The 24,696-nt window shown below is 44.8% G+C and overlaps 2 protein-coding genes across 7 annotated transcripts in view; both read left to right on the forward strand.

Moving 5' to 3' along the window:
• LOC129597983 (mediator of DNA damage checkpoint protein 1-like) overlaps positions 1 to 14,777 on the forward strand; it is a 29,481-nt gene extending 14,704 nt beyond the window's left edge. For 3 of the 6 annotated variants that reach the window (XM_055495698.1, XM_055495701.1, XM_055495700.1), the window contains 3 exons: positions 8,618 to 8,767; positions 11,177 to 11,544; positions 11,647 to 14,777. In XM_055495698.1, coding sequence (XP_055351673.1) covers positions 8,629 to 8,767; positions 11,177 to 11,544; positions 11,647 to 13,725 — 2,586 coding nt within the window. In that variant the 5' untranslated portion in view covers positions 8,618 to 8,628 and the 3' untranslated portion in view covers positions 13,726 to 14,777. Of the gene's footprint in view, positions 1 to 8,617; positions 10,921 to 11,176; positions 11,545 to 11,646 lie in introns of those variants that run through there. The other 3 variants (XM_055495703.1, XM_055495702.1, XM_055495704.1) reach the window with 3 other exon arrangements.
• A 119-nt stretch (positions 14,778 to 14,896) lies between these two features.
• LOC129597981 (uncharacterized) lies at positions 14,897 to 24,230 on the forward strand. Its single transcript, XM_055495696.1, has 10 exons — positions 14,897 to 15,465; positions 16,064 to 16,188; positions 16,355 to 17,017; positions 17,160 to 18,113; positions 18,468 to 19,028; positions 19,130 to 20,036; positions 20,913 to 21,612; positions 21,859 to 22,087; positions 23,026 to 23,364; positions 23,537 to 24,230. Exons 1-10 carry the CDS (start codon positions 15,222 to 15,224, stop codon positions 23,840 to 23,842), a joined length of 5,028 nt encoding a protein of 1,675 aa, XP_055351671.1. The 5' UTR covers positions 14,897 to 15,221; the 3' UTR covers positions 23,843 to 24,230.
• Positions 24,231 to 24,696: the final 466 nt, after the last annotated feature.

Raw genomic sequence — 24,696 nt, forward strand, 5'->3', positions numbered from 1 at the left:
CAGCGTAGACGCCGGTGGCTGGAGTATTAGCGGCAGAATTATCTACCACAGCGCTGATCACCTGCTTATCAGGAATTTCACTTAAATTATTATTTTCCAATAAATCCCTAATTAATAGGGTTTCGTTTTTTCTATCCTCCTCGGTAGTACGGTATGGTTTTATCCGTTCACAATTAACAATGCGAGTTTCCTCCGTTTTATCAGAGTTTATCCGTTTAAGTTCCACCGCATTGGTGTAGGGAAATCCCACAATCTCCCATGGTTCGATTTCGAACCGACGACGAAACGATTCCGTCTCTCCCTTTTTCCTTTCTATTTTAAGGATCACAAGATCCCCTATGTTGAAGGTATCCTCTGATCGACCTTTGTCGAAACGCTCGGCATTCTTCTCAAAATCGTTGCGGATATGCAACTCGGCTATGTCGTGAGCGCGATTTAAATTATAACGCAGTTCCTCCATATATTCACGTATGGTCGCGTGATCTATCGGTAAATTCGTTTTAGTCTCCGTATCAGCAGGAATAACCTGCTCCCTACCGTACAGCATAAAATATGGCGACAAATTTGTCGTTTTATTCGCTACACGATTTTTCCCAGCAATTACAAACGGTAGGACTTTGTCCCAATTACGCTCGCGGCCATCACTGGCATACATTGCGAGTGAATCGGCTATTGTCTGCATTTGTCGTTCGACAAGTCCACGCCCGATCGGGTGATATGCAGCACCGAAATGGTGCTGTATCCTTAAACGTTTGTTTATCGCCTCCAATAAATAATTATGAAAATGCGTTCCTCTATCGGTGTTCAATATCTGTGGTGTTCCGTAAGGCAGGAACACATCATAGATTAAGAAATTAGCGACAGTTTCCGCTCTTGCATCTGGTATCGGTTTTGCAATTACGAATTTCGTAAGTTCATCTATCGCTACGGCGATGTAGGTATTTCCCCGTGTTGTTTTGGGCAATGGCCCTTTTAAATCTACTTGCACTCTGAACCACGGCTCGCCGATAGCGATCTGCTGTAGTTTGCCGGGTGGCGCTTTGCGCAGTGTCTTGCGGTGCTGGCATGCAAAACAGTGATCTACGTACTTGATAATTTGAGAGACCATATTCTCCCAGAAATATCGCAAGGCGATCGCCTGATAAGTTTTGGCGCGGCCTAGATGACCGCTAGCTGGTGCATCATGCATTGCATGCATGATATCCACGCGCATGTGCTTTGGCACAACAAATCGGCGATTAATTCTACCGTCTTTTTCCGAAATCTTATATAGTACTCCATTCCATAATTCGTAGCCGGAATAACCGGGTCGCTTTAGTAAGTGTACGCTTTCTACGCGTCCTTCTAGCGCATGTATTATGCGTTCGATATTCGGATCTTTTTCCTGTTCTACTCTGTAGAACTTGAAATTGTCCTCCTCTTCTTCATGGTCGGCTCCGTCCCTTATCGTTACTACACGAATGGACGGAGTACTGAATTTTGAGTCTTTAAACTCATCCCAGTCATCGTCTGGGCATTCTGTAGCCTCTCCTACCGGGTGCCTACTCAACGCGTCAGCGTTATCACATTGTTTTCCCGGCCTATATAAAATAGTCATTTTATGACTGCTGAGCTGAAGTGCCCAACGCGTTAATCGGCCGTTTAATCCCTCTTTGCGGGAAACTGATCGCAGTAAATTCGTTAAGGCTTGGTGATCGGTCTGCACCGAGAAATGGGAGTATTCTATAAAGTGTCGAAATTTCCGACACGCAAAGACTACTGCCATGCACTCCAATTCTGTAATTGGGTACTTTTTCTCGGCATCGGTGAGCAATTTGCTCGCATAAATAATCGGATGTCCATCTTGGTGTAATATTGCACCGATTCCTATTGTCGATGCATCGCACTCAATTACGGTTGGTTTACTGGGATCAAATTTCGCCAATACTGGCGCGTTAATTAATGCCGATTTTAAATCAGCAAATTCACCATCGTGATCTGCGGTCCAATTTGATTTTACATCAATTTCTCCTTTTAATAGGCCGTATAAACGGCGCGTTCTACCGGCAAAGTCTTTGACGAACTTACGATAATAATTGCAAAGTCCGAGAAAAGATCTTAGATCCTTCTCTGTCTCTGGCTTTGGGTATTTTTCTATAGCCGCTATTTTATCGGGATCAGTTTTTATCCCATCCTTGGACACGATATGTCCGAGGAAGTGCAATTCTGTCTCGCCAATATGGCACTTACTCGGTTTCAGCGTGAAACCTGTCTTTAAAAGACACTCACACATTAAACGTATTTTACGTTTAAGGTCTTCGAAGTCTTTGGCGGCGGCGATAATGTCGTCTAAATAAGCAAAAATATTTTCGCTATGAACGTCCGATAACGTCCTATTCATGGCTTCCTGAAACGTTGCAGGGCCATTACAGACACCGAACGGCATTCGTAAAAATTCGTAAAGTCCATCCTGCGTAATAAACGCAGTTTTTTCAATGGAATTCTCGTGCATTTGCACTTGCCAGAATCCTGCATTGCAGTCAAATCCACAATAATATTTATTATCCGCGACAGCTTGTAGAAGCTCATCTGGATTGGGAAGCGGATAATTGTTCTTTTTAGTAGCGTCGTTTAACTTTATATAATTTACGCAGAATCGCGTACCGATCGTCCCATCGGGATTTTTCTTACTTGCTAATACGACAGGGAAGCACCACGGTGAATTCGATTTACGAATTATTCCCTTTGTTAACATGTCGTTGACATGCTCCTGGATAATTTCGCGGCCTCGCCACGAAGTCCTGTGCGGTTTAGATTTTATTGGCGGAGTATCACCGGTATCTATCTGGTGTTTCACGATTTGTACATCGCCAAATGGACGAGTTTTTGTGGCAAATAAGCCGGGATATTCGAGAAAAATTTCCTTGATTTCCCGAATTTCTTGTTCGGTTAAATTAGGATTGATTTTCAATTCATCAACGGCTTTTTTAACAGTTTCCTGTTCCTCTTGAGTCATCTCAGCCAACATTGTGGCATTAATTTGAATATTTATCTCGGGAATTTCCTCGTACGGTTCTAGATAGCCAATAAATTGGCCTTTCTTAATGGACTGCCGCTGGTGTTGAAAATTAACGAATACCATATCAAATTTATTGTTCAGTGGTTTAACCACTCCTTCCATCGGTTTTATCCGCCGCTCCATATACAGGTGCGGACTTGGAAGAAATAAAAATTTATCGGTATCGAACTGCTCGTCTGCATCGAAATGGACATTTACAGTCGCCCAATTAGTACCCGGATTAATTAATAGTTTATCGCCGGCGAAGACTTTAATAGGCTTAGCGCGTGTACCGCGGTAAGTGGGATTAATATTCGGGGACTCGGAAAATTCCCAAGTCGGAGATCCGTTAGTGATCACGGCAGAATCAGTGGGCCCTACCAATTCTGCATTTACGATAATTAGTTTATTAGGATCCGGTACTACTTCGATGCTAGCTTGATTAATTAAATTATTATTAGTTTCATTAGTAGCGGCAGTATCAAGAGTTTTTCTCACTACGGTAGGCGAATCATCTATCATAAATTCAACGACGCGCGCCATCGGCGCAAAACTTACTGACCGATTATGGTTCGCAAGTGTTTTAGGAATTGTTTCGTTTGCGAAATTATTCAGCGGTTTACATTCCGCTAATTGATACGGCAATACGGGCAATTGACGCCGTGTCAATTGTGCTAATATTCGCAAAGATGTACGTAGTACATACGGCAACGGTATTTTAAAATACCTAAATATCTCACTCAAATGACACTGTTTCTCCTCCAAAGCGAGATATTCCGATTTGTACTGTTTGGCTAAATTACGCACGATCTCTTCTGCCTTTGCAGAATCAATCCCTGGTACGGGTGTTTCATCATCCATGAATAGGTACATGACGTTCATACCGTCTTCCTTTGCTTTGATTAAATCCTGGATTTCTTTAACCAGCACCCGATACTCGCCCCAAAGGCGGCGAAACGTAGTCTTCGCTGGCAATCGTATTTTCCCCGGTTTTTTTAGTACCGATTTACGGTTGGGGATTCCTTTTGGCTGTGTTGCACTATTTATTGTAGCATTTGCCACGGTTATCGGGAAGACTTTGCTCCCATTCGATGCGGTAACTTCCTCTGACTGTAACTTTTCTACAGTATCATCAATCCCTTCTGTTGCCACGGGTATCGGGAAGATTACACTATCTTCCGGTTTGGAAACATCACCATTAAACAGTAAAGTTTCTACGGTATTTTCGCTCTCTGACGTATCCGCTTTTGCGGATCCTGTGAGATCAATTACTTCTATGGTTTTCGTTGCCTGAATTACAGGTGACGTTGGTCTGTTAATTATAACAGTTCCATGTTTATTACTCGGCTGATATTCCAAGTAACGCAGTTTATTATTTCGAACTGCGTAAAAGGTTTCTTGCAGGAAATCCTGCCCCAATAAAACCTTGATATCGTCGGTTGTAGGTTTAATGTACACTGAGTGTACTACTTCGAAATCTCGAATTTTAACAATAATACGGCAATAGTGAGTAACTAAAAACCCACGCACTCCGCCGATTCCGCGGATATGCAAGGCTTTAATTAACGGTACTTTAGCTGCGCTAATTTCACTAGCAAATTCGTTAGAAATCAGAGATGTTTCAGCTCCAGTATCAATCATTATCGGCGCTTCGCGCCCATTTATAAATGCATTTAGCATTAGCGGGTGTGCGCGTTTAGGTTCAGTGTGACTTATGACGGCCGTACAGAAGTTAATAGTAGCATTGCTACTATCCGATGATTCATCAGGTTCGACTATTCGCAATCCGTTGATTGTAATTATTTCGATTTTGTCCGGCGGTTTGGGCGGAATCGGGTCGGTAAAGCCGGAATTTACCGCCCTTCCTCGTTTTCCTGATCCGCCAAACCAGAAAACGGATTATTATCCGGTAGCGGTGATCCTGACGTCGGACGTATCCGCTCCTCTACTGAGCCGGTACTTTGCCGGGAATTACTTCTCTGCCTCACCGGCGAATTAGGTTCGCTTCCTGACTGACTACCACTACGGCGCTGGTAGAAATCAGCGGCATATCGCCGATTTCCAGTTTCTGGATCATGGTAGGCTAGGTATGTCGGGTTTTCACTTCGCGGTTTATCGCGAAACTGACAATCTCGGAAATAATGTCCGCACAAATCACAGTGCTGGCAGTACTTCACTACTCGGTTGCCACGCAGAGTTTTCTGCAAGGCCGGTGACCGATCGGTCGCTTCCTGAATTCTACTAATATTATTCGCCCACTGCTCTTTACGAGACGGTGCGCGGTTATCCTCTCCAATATTTCGGATATCACTACTTTCAGCTTTGCTGATATTACTGCGGATATTATTATTATTATTACGATTACCGTAATTCGGTTTCCCACTGTTTGGCTTGCTGATTGGCCGCGGCGGGCTGGCCGCCGCCGCCGCATAAGTCTTCGGTTGTACTTGTACAGTTCGTACAGTCACCACTTCGCTATCGCGATCCTGCTTACGTCGGGTATTGCCGATAGGAATCACGTATTTCTCTGGATTATTCGACGATAGATAACGGATAATCTCCAGAAATTGTTCCGGAGTTACTGGCCTCATGATTTCTATTTTATCATGTAATTTCTCATGGGATTTTAACCCTTTTACGAGGAAGTTCACAACTTGCTCCGGTGATCCGTTAAATCCTGCGCGATCGCGCAATGTCATCATCGACTGATAATAAGTTTCCAAAGTTTCTTGTCCCGGCTTATACATGCGATTCGCCAGTTCTGCAAGTGCATTTACTGCTCTTTTCGAATCGCCAAAACGGGCGATTAATTGTTTTTTCCACTCTTTATAAGTTGTCGGCGGCGTCGTCGACGTTATTAGTCCATTATACCAAATAATGGCATCATCTTTAAGGCAATACGCCAGTTCGGTAATCTTCCTCTCGTCGGTTACCCAACGGTTTGCGATTGCCGCATGTTCGAATTTTATGATAAAACTGTCGATGTCCTCTTTACTACCATTGTAGTTAGGACGTGGTACAGGCTGTCGCATCACTTCAGCCAAATCTGATTTCCTTACAGGGCTTACTGTCCTGCTTTGTCCGATGCCTGCTCGCTGGATTTCTTCCCGCAAAATACTGCGGATAAACTGCTGTTTGTCTGCACTCGGCATTTCCCGGGAACCACTCTCGTTCATTGCCGAGGGTGTATGCTGTGCCCGAGACACCTGCGACTCTTCAGTATTTGCGGCATATGCCCTACTGAGCGGTCGCTCGCCGTATTCTACGGCTTCCGGATTCATCTGCCGATCATATAACGTTCGGTAATCTTTAGCTAAAGAGTTAAATTTCCCAATTAGGGATTTATGTTCCATTTGGCTCTCGTGCAGCATAGACTGCACGTTTTTCAGATCGGTAATATGATTAAAGTTGTTAGTCTTTAATCGTTGATTTTCTTGCCACACTTGATCAAGCATGGTGTCCTTCTCAGCGATTTGCTGATTTAAATCGGAATTCTTAGCGCGTGCTTCATCTACTTTTCCTCTTAGTTCGGCCATTGCCGCATCCTTTTCGCCTATTAAGGCCCGCAGACCCAATACGATTTTTTCCATATTTTTAAAAGAACTGTGTGCATGTTGGTACTGGTTCTTATGATGTTGGACTTCGTCCTCAGCTACTTCCAATTTCCTCTGCAGATCTTTAATCAATACCTGATTTGCCGAAATAGTTTCGGTTGCCTGTTTTAATTCCACGATACTGGAACCTGTTGCCGGCTTTGCCGCTGAATTCAATAATTCATTCAGATTTGCTGTATATGATTGCGTTTTACGCAAGGTGGTCGGTATCACTGTCACAGGTTCTTCTTCTTCTTCCGTCGTTGCGGATTTATTCAGCTCGCTTTCGCTCACTTGAGAAAACGACCCTGTTGTGGCCGTTGATTCGGTAGTGCTATCGGATCGCTCTGGCACAGGTGCCTGTACTTCTTCCCGATTATCGGGATTAACCTGTCGGCTTTTCTCGGGAGTTAGCGGCCGGAAAAACAACTGTTCCGGTGGCTGCATTAATGGTGTATCAAGGAGATTATCTCCCTGATCCATTACGGTTGCTTTCCTCGGTTTACGAGGTTTATCTTCGAGGACTTTGTGGGTAACTTCCACGCCTGTCCCTTTCAACTGATTCGTTTTACTACGGGTGACTTTGTCTTGTTGTGTAGCGTCACTCGTGCCAGCCTTTGCTGGATCATCGGTTATTCCTTTCAATGCCTTACTGGCTGATTTTAGGACGTCTTCGACGCCCTGCTTCAGTCTATCGATAGCTGGTTGTTTTCTTGGCGGTGAACGATTTACAGGCATTATGCCGTCAAAAACTAAGCGATAGAATTCAGAATTAAATTCTAGACTTATTTCGAAATAGGTCTTTTCACTGTATACACTATGCACTGCATTGTAGGTCAATGCGTTTCAATGTATCGCTGCTTTGCAGTCTGTAACTAGTCTTGGCCTGGGCGGCTATAAATAGCCTGCTCGGCTATCTCCTATTGTTTCGCTTTGCGATTTGCTGCCACTGATAAAATCAGCTAGTTCGTCAGCACTAGCACCACAAGGAAACTCTTGCCAGAACGATCGTCCTGTTAAATGTCGTCTGCATTTCTTCAAATTAATAACTTATCAATTCGGAACAATCGTTCCACTACAAAAGAATATCGTCTAGATAGACGGTTTGAATTTCTGTCACGATTATTTTGACGGTTTTACCGTCGACCACAATAACCAAAACGTTCTTCATTTCAGTACCAGATCACAAACAACTTCCTCCTCCGACAACTCTAATATGTTAGAGGCAATCGTCTCGATATCTTCCTTAAACCCGTAAAAGGAAAATTAAAATAAGTCAGGGAAATAATCCCACTTCGGTATTATCTGCTAGGAATTAATCCCGTAGAGTATGCGCAACAACCACTGGTTTATTGCCTACCACTGTTTGTACGCAATCCGCGGTTCTTCTCCGTGCTGGCGGCCGCGTGCCTTCCGAACCAGCGACGCTCCTTGCTTCTGTACGGGTTCTTCTGCTGCTGGTTGTTGTGGGCTATCGCTGGTGACCCGGGGTCTCCACTGAAGAAGAGGAAACTTCCGTGTTACAGCGTTTGTGAGTGAACGCTGTTGAGTGCAAACTAGAGGGAATGACGAGGATCTTAAGGCATCTCCACCATCTCGGAGAAGCGTCTACGCTGTACAGAGAAATGACAACGGAAACAACATCTCCTCGAAATAATCGCTTTTATTTCAATGAAATAAATGCTAATCAGCATCAAAACAAATCTCTAAAGGTGAGAAAAAGGGCATGAAACCAAGGAAAGCTAGGAAACGATGTTAACGGTTCCGATGCTGGCATCCGAATGGCAAACACGTTCCGTCGTGTTTGAGAAAGCTGGCATATGGCGAGCCGATCCAATGATGGTGAGGCATATGTGCCACTACCCTGTGCTATATGCACGGCACTCTGACAGTAATAACTGTTTAAATAAAAATAACGAGCGTTATTTTAATACCGTAATACCGTATTAAAAACTTCACAATTAAATTGTGTAATTTTCCATTGCAGATATTTCCGCAATGGACCGCGATCAGCGACCGAACCGACCGGTTGGCAGAGGTAATCCTCGATTCTTCGCCCCACCCGTAGCGGGAAATCAAGCATACCGCCCGATACAGCGATTCGCTGCCCCGAGTGTCCAGAACGCTCAAAGCGCCGGTAATTTGCCCAATGTGGCACCAGAAGTGATTCCAGTGACTATGTCACGTAGCACGCAAACTGATCCAGTAATAGTGGCATCGTATGCCGAATACGAGCTATTGTTGCGTAGTAATCGGGAACGCGACTTGGCATCATACAGACACTCATTGGCAGCGACTGCTGCCCAACCAGAGGAAATAGCTGCAGTTGATCAACTGCATATTACTCCGCCAGCAGAAAGAGTGGCAAAGGCCATGATAGCGCGTGCAAAGGCACAGAGTGATGCGGCGGAAGCTTCAAAAGAAATTGAAGAAGTGCCGTACGAATCAATTGTAAAGAAACCTATTAAATCGCCTGCAAAGGCAGGAGTAGAAACGGCGTTGAAGGCAAACCCTAAGCGAAGCAGATCACCGAAACCACCGGCAGATGCCGACGAGCGATTAGCAAAGCTAATCGCTGACCACGAGCAACAAGAGGCCAGAGATAGGCAGCGTTGGGGACAGTCCTTCATAATGGAAGGTCCGTTCGCCCCGACGAAAACAGACGCCCCTAATGGGAAAGAACTTCGAGTAGTTACGATACCGCAGCACGTGTATAATACACCACAAGTCTTAACGCAGATAAGGCCACAGTTGCAAGTGCAACCGCCCCCGGCGTTCTGGAAAGAGACTGGTTTAAAGCCAGCCGTAATCAGATTTCCTACTCCTATGGGAGTTGTCCAAGCGCCGGTCGAACACCAACAACCGGCTGGGACCTTAAAAAGGGGTACGAACCCGGTCAGAATTAAGGAGGAACAGAGTTATATAATCCCGAAATTATCGGGAACGCGTACTCCGTCGCCAGCTACTAGCACAGTATCCTACAGGACACATCCGCATCGAGTGCAAAGCACAACCTCACCAGGTGAGGAAGAAAAGAAGCGGAAATTAGTGGAGGAAAAAGAGGAAATCACACGAAAAGTCGTGCAAGTAAGGGAGCGGCTGAGACATCAGCCGTCGTCATCAGAAGACGAAGAACATTCCCGTCTCGTGATCGACGAGACCCGCAGCGATCAGGCACAGAAAGGTAGTGAAGAGGACTTGATTAAGTTCTCTAGCGAGTCAAATGGTCGGAATAACTCGCCGGAAATTCCGGAACCCTTACCGAATGTCAGTTTACCATCACCAGCAAAGACTGGGCGATCACAACCGCCGAAACCGGTGACCAGTGAACAGATAGCACATATTACAACGTTGACATTGGACATTATAAATAATGTCCGGAAGAAGGATAAGATGGCAGCACCGGTCCATTTGCTACAGAGATACAGGCAGATTATGGCCCCTCGACAAATTGACGCCGAGGAATACGCATCTGCCGTGAAGGTAGCCTCAGAGCGTGGTACGTTGGTGGAAGTTTACGAGAATTGGTCACCAACAATGAAGTATGCGATAACCGCAAGCCGTAAAAGTCGATATGTCGACATGCGAGTTAATAACATGCAGGAAATGGTAGAAGCAGTGGCAATAGCCATTAGGGACATCCACAATGTTCGTGGATCAACCATCGATGAAATTGTTAGGTATATGTACCTAACTATGCCGTTAGACTCGGTTAATCCCGAACAGCGCTATTCAGATGTCACTACCGCTGTTAATGAGGCAATCGCCACAGGAATAATCGTAGACGCAGCATTAGAAGGGAATAGTGGGCGCTATGCGCTAGTGGAAACTAATCGTAAAAGGATAGCCGAATTAACCGGCCAACACGTAGAGGAAGTACCATATTCACCCGCGAAGCGCGTTCCATTCGGGCGAAGGCCTATAGCCCTAGATGAACAAAAAACTTTGTTGGCACAACCATCGCGTAATGATTTGGCAATAGCCATATATAAAATTGAGCAGAGAGGGGAAAATCCCACAGCACAGCGGATAAGCGAGTATTTCGGCACTTATCAACCGTACGCTGTGCAGTCTATGATTCGTGCGATGTACGAAGCTTCACAAATAACCCGTCGTTATAATGGCGAAACTTCGCCGTCCTATTATTTTGGTCGTAAAGGACTGTCCTTTCTGCAGCGAGTGCAATTCGAGAAAGTCCCCCAGTGGGATGAAATCGTTATAAAAACGATTGCAGAAATTGCCGACCCTTCGGGATCGTCGCCTGACGAAATCATACAGTATATTACCACTGTATGTCCAGCAATAGCTGACCAAGTGGACGATGCTGTAACTCTAGCGATAAGCCGCTTAATTAGCGACCCGAGAATTATCGGGTTGAATGACCCGCATCGCGGGATGGTTTTATCCGTGGTGTTAGACCACGTTAGCGAAGAAGAGAATTAATCCAATTTTACAGTATCTCCGAGGTGGTTAGATGCGTATACTACGCAATAATATTAAAACGCCTTAATTACTGCATAATTTAATTATTTTAAATTATTTGCAGAGATGGAGGAATTACCGTACGCCTATGCGCCAATGCGCTCCTGCAATCGCTGTTTAAATAATACGAATAACCGTAAATGCGTGGAATGCACGCTGGGACCCAACTACCGATCGGATAATCCGCAAGTCGTTGTCTCCCGATTGTTTGACGAAGTACTCATGCGCAGCCTGGATGCGTATCGCACCATAACGCTGCCGGAGTATTGGACGGTAGTCTGTGCCACGCCATATTACTATAATGGCATCTACAAGAGTGCCGTTAGGTTTATTGGCGATCAAGCTGATGAATGGTCGTGTGCGACACACCCGGAGAACTTCGGACGGAATACCGCTAATCTGATGCAATGCATCGCTGCACCATCGAATCAGGTAACTATTCCAGTGAACAGTACCTGTGGGAATTTTGAGATATTCCCGGTCAATACGGGTATTCAATATTCATCGAATAGAGATAATTCTCATAATTTACAGAATTATCCGACGAGTGTCGGTGGACAGCAAATGCCGTCTCAACAGCCAGCATACGGCCAATGGCAGCCGTCGGTTATGTTTTCACCGCAACATCAGCAGCAAAGTCTGCCGGGATATCAGCCACAAATGCAGCAAACACAAACACCTATTCGTTATACGAATATGGCGCTGCAAGTACCACCGGGCGCATTGCCTCCAGAGCATATTGCTCACCTGCAACAGAGTCTTCCTAGTGGAAGCTACCAGTATGATCCAGAGACGAAAACGATAACTCCGTGTCCATGGCCAGCCGGGACAGCACCGAAAGAACCCCCACAGCGGCAAACTAATCCGCTGTTAGCGAATCTTCCGCCGCTGACCAGGAAACCGCCAGTGAATCAACAACCGCCTTTACAATTGCTGCGAGTGCAGCCTGTACCTGTAAGTGAACCAGTTTTCGATTCCGAGCCGAACTCAGGTGCTAGTCATTCTAGCAACACTAGCAATGCTAGTGGCAAAACTCGCCATAAAATTACTTACAATTTACCGAATGTGGGGAAAACCCCAGATAATTCTTTTGAAGAAGGCGATATTATGCCCGGTAAGCTGAATGCAGCTGTTAAATTTCAGAGGAAGAAGGCAGCAAATTGGAACATCCGCGCAACGCGCGATAAATCAACACCGTATAAACCGGATGCATCTGTGTTGGTGATGCCTGAAAGGCAAACACATCCACAATACATCCGCCGCGATATCGACGTTATTCGTCGTGATTTGGAGTTATATGTGGATCGTGTTGTGTCAGTAATTGGCACAGTTAATACCGACCAAAGAGCCGAAATTGGCAAAGCCATTATTGACACTTTGGATTTACTCCATACTATCGGATATGATCTCCGTATTAAGAACTCGATCAATATGTATAAGATTGATCTGTTCCGTCAGATGGAGATTAGGCGATACGAAACGCCACGCCGTCATGGACTGCGTAGCGCGCTGGATATTTCCCAGCTGAAGGAGAAACTTATCGAAATTACCGTAGTAGATTGGGAATTAATTTCCCAGTTTAAAATCTTATACACCGAACAACCGGAGGAATTTCTCCTGCAGTTCATCCTACCGGACACGGATCCAGCAAAGTTCTGGTTTTTCTGCCGTGCCGCGTGTGCAATACAGCGAAAAGTTGCCCCCATGAAAATTACATGGGATACGATTAATATCGGATGGGGACTTAAGAAGTATATTCTGGTCATCCTCTCCGCGCTAATGGGCAATTGCCACGCTCACCACTGGGCCCGCACATACCGGCAGGAGGAACAGAATCGTCGATTAAAAAGCTACGTTAATCGCTTGGGCGAGCCTCTAAATGAGGAACAACAAGCGAAAGTCTTAAATGACATTCTGGGTGTGATGCAAGTCGACGGACTGAAGACCGAATCAATCCATAATGGATACTATGACGGGATCTATGATCTCATTAAGCGATTTGCTGACCGTCAAAGTCAGGGGAAGCGCAAAGTCGCCCCAAATTCTCCCGACACTCCAACGACCAGCAAGACAGTCCAACCTGAACCGAAGAAAACCGTAGTGTCAATGGACACTGAAGAAACTGACGAAACGCCGGAGACAGCTAATGCTGCACCAGTAATTGCAGAGAACACTGCAACCGTACCGCCGACTGTGAATACCGAATCTGCAGTGATCACTGCGCCACCTAGCGAAATTCCGCGAACGGATGTCGTGGCGTCGGTGGAATCACTGACGATTTCAGGAAGCGCGCAGAAACTCCTGGAAGAAGCAGTAATGGAGACGGATGAGAAGCCGTCTATAGAGAACAATTTTCTCTATCCATCCCGCCAAGCCCTGCGGGACAGGCAGTACGAACTGGAAGCAATGGGCCAGGGTTCGACCTTTACCGATGTGGACCACTTGATTTTCGCGGTACACATACCGGATAACGATACCGACCCGTTGTATTATCCAGGAGGAAATGGAGGAGCGGATATGTTGGATGATAGTGCCGACATTAAGACTACGTCTGCCGTATTGAGCAACGCTCTTAACGTACTAAATGCCGAACCGCAGATGGAAACGCCGTAAAAGCATTAAATGCTAAAAATTAAATCGCCGTAGTACACTGTGTGTATACCGGAATTGAAATCGCCGTATTGTACTATGAGTACACAACTTCATGTTAATCGCCGTAGTGCACAATGAGTCGCAAAATTAACATTGTTAAATCGCCGTACAGTACAACGAGTACAAAACGAAAAGGCCGTAACGCCCAACGAGTGCACCAGATTGAATTCATTTCAATCCTTACAAAATGAATCGCCGTAGATGCACAAATCAGTGCATAATACTTGGTTAAAGAACTGCCGTAGTGCATTAATTGCAGGAAAACGGATAAATCAAATCGCCGTAGATGCACTATGTTGCACATATGTCGTGGATCGACGCTACAAAGCGTATAATTGGAGGAAAACTCCGGAATGGAACCTGCAAAACTAACACGGATTAACGTGTGCGATTTTGGAAATAACCGGAATGGGAATTTAACGGATTCTGTTACGAGTATAAACTCGTTTTGATTAAATTTACGCCGCATTTGCCGCGTCTTGTTCTCACTAACTGTGATGAAATAATTGGCACATTTTTTTTTTATATAAGAATTTCTCATTATGTTGCATATAAGATGCGTTTTTTCATTTCTCATTCCTGTTTTGAGCCTCAAGGGGCTTCGGCATCCCGTCCCGTGGCATGTCAGAGTGCCGTGCATATAGCACAGGGTAGTGGCACATATGCCTCACCATCATTGGATCGGCTCGCCATATGCCAGCTTTCTCAAACACGACGGAACGTGTTTGCCATTCGGATGCCAGCATCGGAACCGTTAACATCGTTTCCTAGCTTTCCTTGGTTTCATGCCCTTTTTCTCACCTTTAGAGATTTGTTTTGATGCTGATTAGCATTTATTTCATTGAAATAAAAGCGATTATTTCGAGGAGATGTTGTTTCCGTTGTCATTTCTCTGTACAGCGTAGACGCTTCTCCGAGACTAGTGAGTCAGTGACTAGGAAGTCGGAAGTGTGTGTAGGGCCTATGTACAGCACTTCGTACTTTAATACGTATGCAATATGCTCAAAAAGTAAAAACCTCAACCTACCCATAGGGGTGGTTGACAAAAGTACAGAAATCATTGCAACGTAGTGCTGTGGCTTTTTTCGACACAAAATCAGGCACAAATATACAGAAGTACAGTATGGAATCGAAGTAGTAAGTAATCTGTAATCTCACAATTATTATGACTAAGATGTTTTGTTTTTGAATGTCTAAAGGTAAAATTAAAACTTTTTTAGACTGTTTGCATGATAGTGAGAGCCAAATAAAATGGTTAGCGAACTGTTCCTAATGTACTCGCGATTTCTGTGGAAAAGAGCAGACTGTCGAAAATCGTCAAATTGTTAGCCCGATGAGTGAATTGCTGCAGCCTCCGAGTGCTGCTGCATTGCACCTCGTTCCCTTCGCCTGTTCTGGAGGATTTTCTGACTTGTCCTTTATGTGTTGAGATTGTGGTGCCTGAAAGATAAGAAAGAATGAGACCTTCGTTTCCCCCAGCCATGCATAATCCTGGCTTCGGAAGGTTCCGTCCTCCGCTATACGATCTGCAGGCTGCACAGTTGGCGATGGGATCCGGTTACGCTCCGCCGTGGCCTGGCGGAGCAAGAGGACCCCCTGCATTCTATCAGGGATTGCAGGGACTGGGAATTTCAGCTGCCAGTTTGGCTCGATTCAATTCTGCTTTCGGATTCCAGCCTGGCATTGCAGCGCCCGGTGCAGGTAATCGATGCTTACTTATTGCATCTTTTCTTTCCCTTCTTTGAGCTTGAGCTGGTTTAACGTGATCTTCTTCCAATTCTGCTCCCGTTTCACACGAATTGTGATATGTCTGTACTTCGTATAATTTTTCTGCGTTATTGTTTACTCGGTCCAGCAGCTTATCCAGGTGCAGCTTATCTACGACTTGCACAGAATATCGAAGAGGTTCTTTGGTTTTCCTTTTCTGGCCATAAGCGTAATGGATAGTTTGTCGATTACTAACTAAGCGACGTGTCCAGATGATTGGTTAAATTATTTTTTTCCTTTTCTTTTGGTTACTTACATTTACTAGTGTTTGTAGGATTTGATGGCCTTGAGCTGTTGCCAGTGACCACATAGGTATTTTAAAAACATATTTATGATTTTATCCAACAGATGTTGCGAATTACACTCGTTACCACCAGCTTAAGTTGTTTATTGCTTAACTTGTTTAATAATTTCCAAATTAATTGCCTTAGGAGTGATTGAATCGGTTCTTTATGGTGTAGCCATATTTATGCTAAATTTCAAGATTAATATACATTCTGATTTTGTATACTTTTTTGGATTACTGATTTAGGATACGCACAGCTTGAAAATGTGCCCCGTGCTGGATATGACGGAAACGAACCAAATATTGGTGTGTTTCCCAAAACAGTGGATCCGGCCCTTCGAGGCCATCAGGTGGCATCGACAGGAACTCAGGTTCGACCATGTCACCTTTGCAGATAAATTTCAGTTTTGGTCGCTTCGTTGCAATAACTGTTGATAACAGTTTTTGCGTGTTAACTTTTTCGTATTAAATTGATACCTTTTTTATTACTTTGATTGATTTTAATTGTATAATATTGTGATGTATGGAATTGCTTAGAATTCTACAACAGCTGCTGTGGCCGCGACCATTGAACTCCCCCCACCACCGCCTCCTCCTCCTCCGCCCCCTCCACCGCGGAACCCTCCCCCACCTCCGGTCCCTACACAGGATCCAGCTATGCCTATCCATTCCGCCTCCCAGATATTAACTGCCGCTCCCACGGTTCCCGCCGTACCTGGCGGTATGTTTGCATCGACGGAGCAGTCATCCACCGAAACGTCCGGCCAGAGTCCCAATCTACAGCAACTGTTTGCCGCTATCACCACACCCGAACACGAGCAGCAGTTTGAAGATTATCTAAATCGCTGGCAGCAGTACTATACCAATTATCAACAGTACTGTCAGACCGCGTGTGATGCCTCAACGTTCATGCAGTACACGGCACAATTTCAGTCATATTTTGAATATTTGAGTTTCTACCGGAAAGCGCTGGCACAACGGAGGTCATTGCGACTGGCGGCAGCACAATCGGCGGTTCCCGAACCGTCCGTTCCTCCTCCTCCGCCACCTCCGCCCCCGCAGAACACTCTGCCGATCTCCAAATCATCGCATCCTCAGAATTCTGCTGGGCCACGGATTATTGTTAACCCCGAAGCAAAAACATTGACTTATCAGCCGAACTCCAAACCTGCTGCTTCTACAGTCTCATCGGGAATGCCGGTAATACTTACTTTATTTTGAAGATTGTCGTTTTTCGTTATGTTGTGGCATCCTAGCTGTGTTGAGCGCTATTAGTGTTAATTTGAGATACTTTCGTAAATGTTGATAATCGAATATTCTGACGGATAATAATTCTGTATAGGGAATGTCAGCCGTGGAGTCAGCCGTGAACGACCGGAATGTATATCAGAAGACACTTCCGAATGCTGTTCCAAGTATACGGCCAGCTGCTTCCTCGGTCCCCCTGAAGTTACCAGGAAACGTTACTCATGCTAGCACGCCTAGAATGTTGGGGAACTTTGGAGGGGTCCGGCCAGTTAAACAAAACACGCCCCTGGAAGACAACGATTTGCTACCAACATTTGTCAACACGGTTGAAAAGCCACATGCCAGCACCTTCGGTATTCCAGTAAGAACAGCATCATTTACCGACGCCGGATCGGAGTCATCTTTAGGCCAACCGATTTCGACAAGGCTTCGTCAAGGGGGGTCGGTGGCTTCACTGGGGGAATTTTCCAAGGGTCTTCCGAATGTGTCTGCGCCGCTGCCAGCCGTGAACATGGCTTCTTCGATCCGCGTTCCCGTGCCACCAGCGCAGAGCGCGAATTCCGTTTCGCCAGTTAAATCGCGATTCCCAGCTCCATCAGCGCATGGAGGTGTTCCACCACGGGATATTCCGAATCCGGCTCGAAGCCACCTTCCGGAACAGAAATCGGTTCCGAACAACAATATGCAATCTAAAAGCATCAAACCAAACGTTGGCCTTGAAGATTACGCCGCGGATGATTATGGTAATAATGGATGGGAGGTGGAGGAAATTCCACGGCACAGTGGTGCAGCCAAGCCGACGAATGATGAGCTCAAGGTCACAGCGGTTCAGAGCGTTGACGCTGGAATAGCGAATTTAGAGCGCCGTGACAAATGCTTGTCCCCGAATAACAAAGACCCCGTGCCGTTAGAAGCGGATTGTGTTGAAGTGTCGGAAGAGGCGGAGATTTTTGAAGAGCCGCAAGATCCTTATGAAGAAGACTCGGAATTTGGAAGGCCATATTACAATGACCCCGGTATCGGCTGGCTGGGACGAAGGATTCGCTTGGTGAGTATTGTGGACTATTAAATGCTGGATGCCGCGTTTTTGCTTAGAATGCCTTGCTGTTTAGTTGTGACTTGTGAGTTACATACACCCGTAACTCCCGATTAGTCATTTGCGGATAAATGTTATGCTAGAAAATGTGCATTTGCTGATTTTTCAAAAATGTTCCTAGTGTACTACTTTCGGTGGTACTTATTGTGCGGTAAAAAGCAGATAGTGCGTATTAGCAGGAAACAAATGGTATCCGTTTTTTTGCATGCCTGCATTGTTACTGCACTGTCAGAACTCTTTACTGAACGTCTTGTTTTGACATGCAACCGCGGTGCAAAGACGTGATCATGCTTTCATACATTGCAGTACTCCACCGAACCGCATGTCGATCCAGTTGCTGATGCCGAGTACGCTAAAGTGCAGGAAGAGCGCTTATTATCGGAACTTCGAAAAATCCGAGACTTTCTTCCCGACCATATTAAAAATGCTCGTGATACTCGCAAGCCAGGTTTTCCTGGACGCAACCGAGGATCGGCAACGAAACGCACTGCAAAGTCCGATGAACGCAGACATGACCGGAGATCACCCAAACGTGAAGACAACCGACGGTCACCAAACCGCGACGATTATCGTTTACGGAATTGGGATTCGCCGACGGACGAATATGGATCCCGGCAGTTCCCATCGGCCTCCAGAAAATCCGATTTTTCTCGACGGTCCCCATCTCCAGATTATGGGCGGTCGCGTGCTCGTTCGCGGTCTCCGCATCGCGATAGGCTTTCACCGCCGGCACCGTATAGACCTTCCTTGTCGCCTGAACCGCTGTCGTTCATTAAACCATCGGCAGAGCCGTATTATGAGAGACCAGTGGGCGCTCCCTATGTAAACCCGTTTGTGGATCGGTATGGCTTGTCACTACTGGTTCAGGTTAGTTAAGCAACTCTGTAACCTCTGCACCTGCTTGTTTCGACTGTCCTCTTATTGAAATTGCGCGTATTATTAAGCATTATAAAACATTGTTTTTTCAGTCTATGGCACCAGCGATTCCGGAATCCAGACTTTCCGCCGAAGTCGCACAAAAAGTGGGATGTGCCAGAAATTTGATGGAAGCATTGAGTCAAAATCGACCCATAACAGTGAATGAAATCCTTAATATTGTTAGCTCTGTGAAAACGGAAGCTGTTCTGAGCCAAGCTAAACATACAGACCCGGTTGCACCTCGATCTGGCGATCCCGAACCTTCTCCAGCGCAGCCAATCAAGAGTATTGCCGGACAGAAAATTACCACAACGGGAAGGTCAGCGCCCAAACCACTGGAACCGGCTAAATCAGTTGAACCGGTTTTTGGAAAGCGAATTTCATCGGTAGTAAAATCTTCTACGGATTTACCGTCGTTCACTGAAATCCGACGTCTGCAGTCTATGGAAGAAAGGTTGAACGTCATACCTACACCAAAGCCACCTCAAAAGGGGCCACCACTAAAAGCGCAAACTTCGGTCGATAAAGCACGGAAACCAGCTCCTTCGACTGAACCTCGATCAAAGTTATCGAAAACATCATCATCAGAAAAACCTCCCAAGAGTTCGGCACCTGAGGGTCCGTTGAAGCCACCGGTTGTTCTGCCAACCGGAAAAACTCAGGAGCCGGTGGTTGCGCGGCGTCCTCAGCAGTCACAGTTGGGTCCAAAATTCGTGGAAGGTGCTTGGACCAACGTATCAGAGGAAGGTACCTCGCGACAACAGAGCGGTCCGGCTGCCGTCAGTCAGCCGGACGCTACTGCGCCGAATGTCAATCCCGAGGTCGCGCATGAACTAGGAATGAGCGAACGACAGATATTGGACGCGGTGGAACGAGCCAAACAGTTGTTTGGCAGTCAAATGCCAACGGATCAGTCTGACAAGCTGGTTTCGCTGCTGCAGTCCATTATTTTTACAGGTATGTGTGTTATGACCAGACGTTGCTTAGGTGAGGGGCAATTGAATTGGTCATTATGTCTGCTGTTGCGGCCAACGTGAATGATCGAACGATTGAAAGTGCAAAAGTTGTTGTGGGCAAGGTAGATAGTATTTCGTTGCATCGAACCGATATTTCACAGTATTCAGCATTGACCGAATACTATGCCGCTATGCTGCGCCATACTTTCCCCGTTAAAATCAGCGGCGAAGGCACCATGGATGTATACATAATCAATAGTACATAATCAATATATTAATAGCGATTCAAAATACAGCTGACAGAATCTGAATTTTTGTGGTGTGAATTGCACTTGTTTCCGTAATTTACCATATCTAGTTTTTCACATAACTCGGGGTGGCTACAGATTTCTGGTGAATTGTTGAACCAGCATGTAGAAGTCAGTCACGTCACCCGAATGCGAAATGTTTTTGCGAAAAATTTGCATCTGAATCTGAATACGTTTTACGTACTTGAGCTGGTCGAAAGACATAGGTAGTTACTTGGCTTGTTGATTAATATTTGACTGTCTGAAACGAATTCGTTTAGAGGAAACTTATATTCGTACTGTCGTACTGTACATGCTACTATGAGTAGTGTTATAGTAGAGCAGCTGCTGAAGTTAATGAAAATTTAATGCTGACTTAATGTAAACTGGTTGGATACCGTTTGCGCCTAAACTCATTGTCAGCTTAAAGTGATGCTTCCTTCCCCTTGCACACTAATTTGTAAAACGAATGTTGACCGTGATCGAGAAAAGGTTCTTGAGAACATGACAATTTATTGCAAAGTGCATTCCCTTCCTTCTCTGATATGACGTCTGTTTTTTGAAAAATATTTAGTATCTCCTTTTGACAGCCCAAAATAAGCCACTACCCAGTGGTGAGGCGAAACCAGTCTCCGTACCTGATTATGACGCACGGATTGCCGATAATAAGGAAAGAAATCCAGGTAGGCCACCGGAAATGCGGGATACGCGCATGGAATCGCAACTGTCTGTCCCACCAACCTTCCTTCATGTTCCCGATGATTCGATACGCCGTCGCGAAATTAGTTCTCGTCATGATGACCTTACGGTCACAATTCCAGGAAATCGGTTAGATAGGCCCATGGATCATGGTGGAAGCATGCACGACAGTCGAGTGTATTCACCAGCAAATCTCTTCCATTCTCCCGTCGATCAGGAGCGGAATTTTGCCTCTCCTGTAGGACCTTCTGGTCGAGCTTTGAGTGGATTCTTCGCCAAAGTTCTTCAGCAACGCGAACAACAGATTGGACCGAGAGAGTATGGAGTGCCGGCAATTTATCCACAACCCCCGATTCAGTTGGTGCACTCAGAATCACGGATGGAGCATGACGAAAGAAAAGATGAAGGAGAACGTTATCGCAGATACAATGAGGAGAGGGATGTGTATAGGAGAGAACGGTCAACAAGTAGGGATAGATACTACAGAAGAGAGCGAAGTCCAAGCCGAGAACGTTATTATCGTGGGGAAGTCAGTGAAGAGCGAAGAAATCGCTGTAGTCCTGAGCCGGTATCACGCTTCGATTCAGATAGGTAAGTTTGCCAATGTACGGCAGCGTTGCAATAACATATGTGCAAGTACTGTAACTGATTTTTCTAAGCCGTAATTTCTGTGGTAGTGCAATGTAATTGCAGCTGGCATTTGTCTTTTCAAGATTAACCGTAATTTTTTTCTAACATATTGATGCAGAGAATGTAATATAAAGTAGTTAAGCGAAATTATATGTTCTTTGTTGCTCCTTCTGTTCGTTTGTGATCCAGTTCGTGGTATATGTTTAGGGAGCGTGCACATGCTGATCGACGTGGAACAATTTCTAAGATTGTTCCAATAGCTGACCTTTTACCACGGGGTAGTCGTCGCATGAAGAAACTGACGATTATTCTCCGCGGTCCGCCCGGATCGGGCAAGAGCTGGGTAGCCAAACGACTAAAGGATATTGAACCGGAAGCGCGGATCTTATCCATGGATGACTACTTTGAGGCAGATAATGACAGTGGCGTCAACAAGGTATGTACATAATTTAATTGAACTTGTATAGTATACTAGACTGAATTATCTTCATTATACAAGTATCTGCTTTTTGAAATGCGTTGTGCCACACGAAGTTTCGCAGTGCTGCATAAGACTTCGCTATATTATTTTTAGCATTGCTTCGATAAGTGTCATGAGCCATGCAGTTACTGTATCTCATAAGTCGGATAAATTAAATGCAGGATATTTCTCTGTGCGATATGTTCAGTCATAACACTTGTTCGCAGTCTTATTAAACAATAAACTCTCAGATGCGTATTTCCGCCATAAACTGTTGATTTGCTTAGGGTATCCTTTTTGAAGGCAAGTCTTAGGGTAATTTTGATATTTTTGTTTTTGACGCCAGTCCTGATCATCGTGCTTTCCTGTCTGGATTATTCAGATGTTTTACTTTTATTTCTTTGCTAGTACGAAGTAGCCTTGCTTGTAGCAGTTGTTTTTGTGCACCTATTATTAAAATTTAATGATTATGCAGTGTGTTATACATACTCGTGATGTTGCACCAGCCTGCATGCTGCATATTATTTTGATGAAAAGACATATATACATATCCGGAAGTACGACAACTTGAGCTTCGGTGATGGTTCCAGGTTTTGCCTACTTTTATTTAGTTTATTCCTGCAAGTTAGCAATCCTCTAAAAATTTTAGGATTCCGTTAGGTGTGTCCGCCTTGCTTGTAGCAGTTGTTTTTGTGCACCTATTATTACAAACACAGGTTAAAACTGGTTGATCACTTTTGCAAGTCTTTTTGAAAATTTCGAACATTTTGCTTATGGTCGTTGGCTGTTGAAGGGGCCTTACCAAAATATTTGCCCTTACTTTCATTACGATCTCGTTCTAAGTGCGTAAAATTTATTGCGTGTCGTCCAGTTAAAATGTTACCTACCTACTCATCCAGATATTTGCCTGTTAGGCGCCCCACTATGCCTACGATGCCAAGATGGAAGACAAATATCGCAGAGAGCTTGAAAAAGGGTTTAAAAAGAAAGTTGATGATCCGCACTGCTCCTGTGTAGTGATTGACGCATGTAACGAAAAAGTGGAGCATTTCTTGAGTATGTATAAATATGGTGATCGCAATGGCTATGAAGTGGTCATTGGGGAACTGCCTTTTGGAAAGCCCTACGAACTGGAAAAACGAAGTGTCCATGGAAGGTCTAGTACGGAGATTGCTGAGATTCTTCGGAACTGGGAACCAACTCCCAGTCATATGTTCAAAATTGATCTCGGGGAGATAGTTGCTGATATGCCGGTAAATGAATTTAGAGTTGCAGTTCCTGCTTTAAATTGATTAACATTTGCTTACGGGATTTTACCAGAAACATAGCGAAAGATTTTGGAATTTTACAGTATATACGTAGCTTCAAAATTTAAAATTATTAATGTTGTAAGTTATGACATTTACCTATGTACAACTTGAATAGGCATTCGAAGAAACATCAAAGGATGGGAAGCCGAAAAAGATTTCCATGAAGTTAGCGGCTAAAGCGCCAGCGAAAAGTAAATGGGAAGACGATGATGACGGCTCTGCTGAAGGATCAGCAAAGAAAAATAAAGTTGAATGGGTCGAAAAGCCAAAGTCACCACCGCAAGTAATGAATCCTCTGCAGAAGTGGGTTGAGAAGAACGTTCCGGAGGCGAAAAAGGACAAAGACGTTAATGAGAAGAATTCCGGGAGCAAGAAACGAGAAGCGTCGGCGTCAGGATCATCTTCACAAAGGAAAAAGTGAGGACTGCGTGCGGTACTTGCGGTCATTGAATTCATAGCTTTGCTCCTCTTCTACGTTGCTTTCAAGTGACATTCTGGTTCGACTTGGCGGTTTATTTTATCTACATAAATCTTTCAACTTATTACAGATTGTTGAAGAAAGTTGCACGTTTTGTGTTGACAGCGGTGGTTGGAAATATATTCTGTTATTAATCTTGTGTGCATTCACTTTGAACTGTAGGATTTCTCGTTTATCTGTTTTTCATGTAATTTTGGTTTTCATGGTACAAAAGTTTGATTTTTGACGTTTATCTCTTTCAACGCAACTGGAAGTGTTTGTGCGTGTTTATATAATTCAACAGGAACGAATGCTGAGTAGATGCAAAGCGATTTACGGCGATAAAGTAGATATCTGGCTTCGTGGCTCTCGTCCTGTTTCTAATTGAGGTGTTTGCTTGCTTTTCTGCTTTGACGTAACATTCTTAGGATTATTTCTTTATTTTAATGTCAATTGGTGCGTACCTTTGATGACGTGCTAAGCTGATGGATCCGGAACGAGTGATCTGGAGAAATAACACCAAGTAAGTGAGCAAAGTTATTCATTAGTTCAGTTACGGGATGAAAAAAACTGGGGACTTAATTTCCACAACAGCCATTACAGCCTACTAGCTGTATAATCGTTTAGCCGCGGTCAGCTAATTTTTGGCGCGCCTTAATAGCGTGAGTTAATGTCTGCACCATCTAACCTTTGTAAAATTTGTTTGTCCTCGAAAGGTTACGCATCGGACCGGAAAATTTAAATCCCGGTGTGCGTGATTTCTTCCGAATCACTGTAAAAGACTACTGGGAAAGGCATAAGTCTCGTATCATCGTATG

This window comes from Paramacrobiotus metropolitanus, unplaced genomic scaffold (genome assembly GCF_019649055.1).
Source record: "Paramacrobiotus metropolitanus isolate TYO unplaced genomic scaffold, Prichtersi_v1.0 Parri_scaffold0000112, whole genome shotgun sequence".
Lineage (NCBI taxonomy): Eukaryota > Metazoa > Tardigrada > Eutardigrada > Parachela > Macrobiotidae > Paramacrobiotus > Paramacrobiotus metropolitanus.

What these genes read in the sequence shown, in the direction of transcription:
- LOC129597981 (XM_055495696.1), top strand. Translation starts at nt 15,222, where the DNA reads ATGAGACCTTCGTTTCCCCCAGCCATGCATAATCCTGGCTTCGGAAGG. An exon ending in TGGGACGAAGGATTCGCTTG is followed by an intron (nt 18,114 to 18,467) that starts GTGAGTATTGTG and finishes CATACATTGCAG; the next exon opens with TACTCCACCGAACCGCATGT. An exon ending in GCAGTCCATTATTTTTACAG is followed by an intron (nt 20,037 to 20,912) that starts GTATGTGTGTTA and finishes TCCTTTTGACAG; the next exon opens with CCCAAAATAAGCCACTACCC.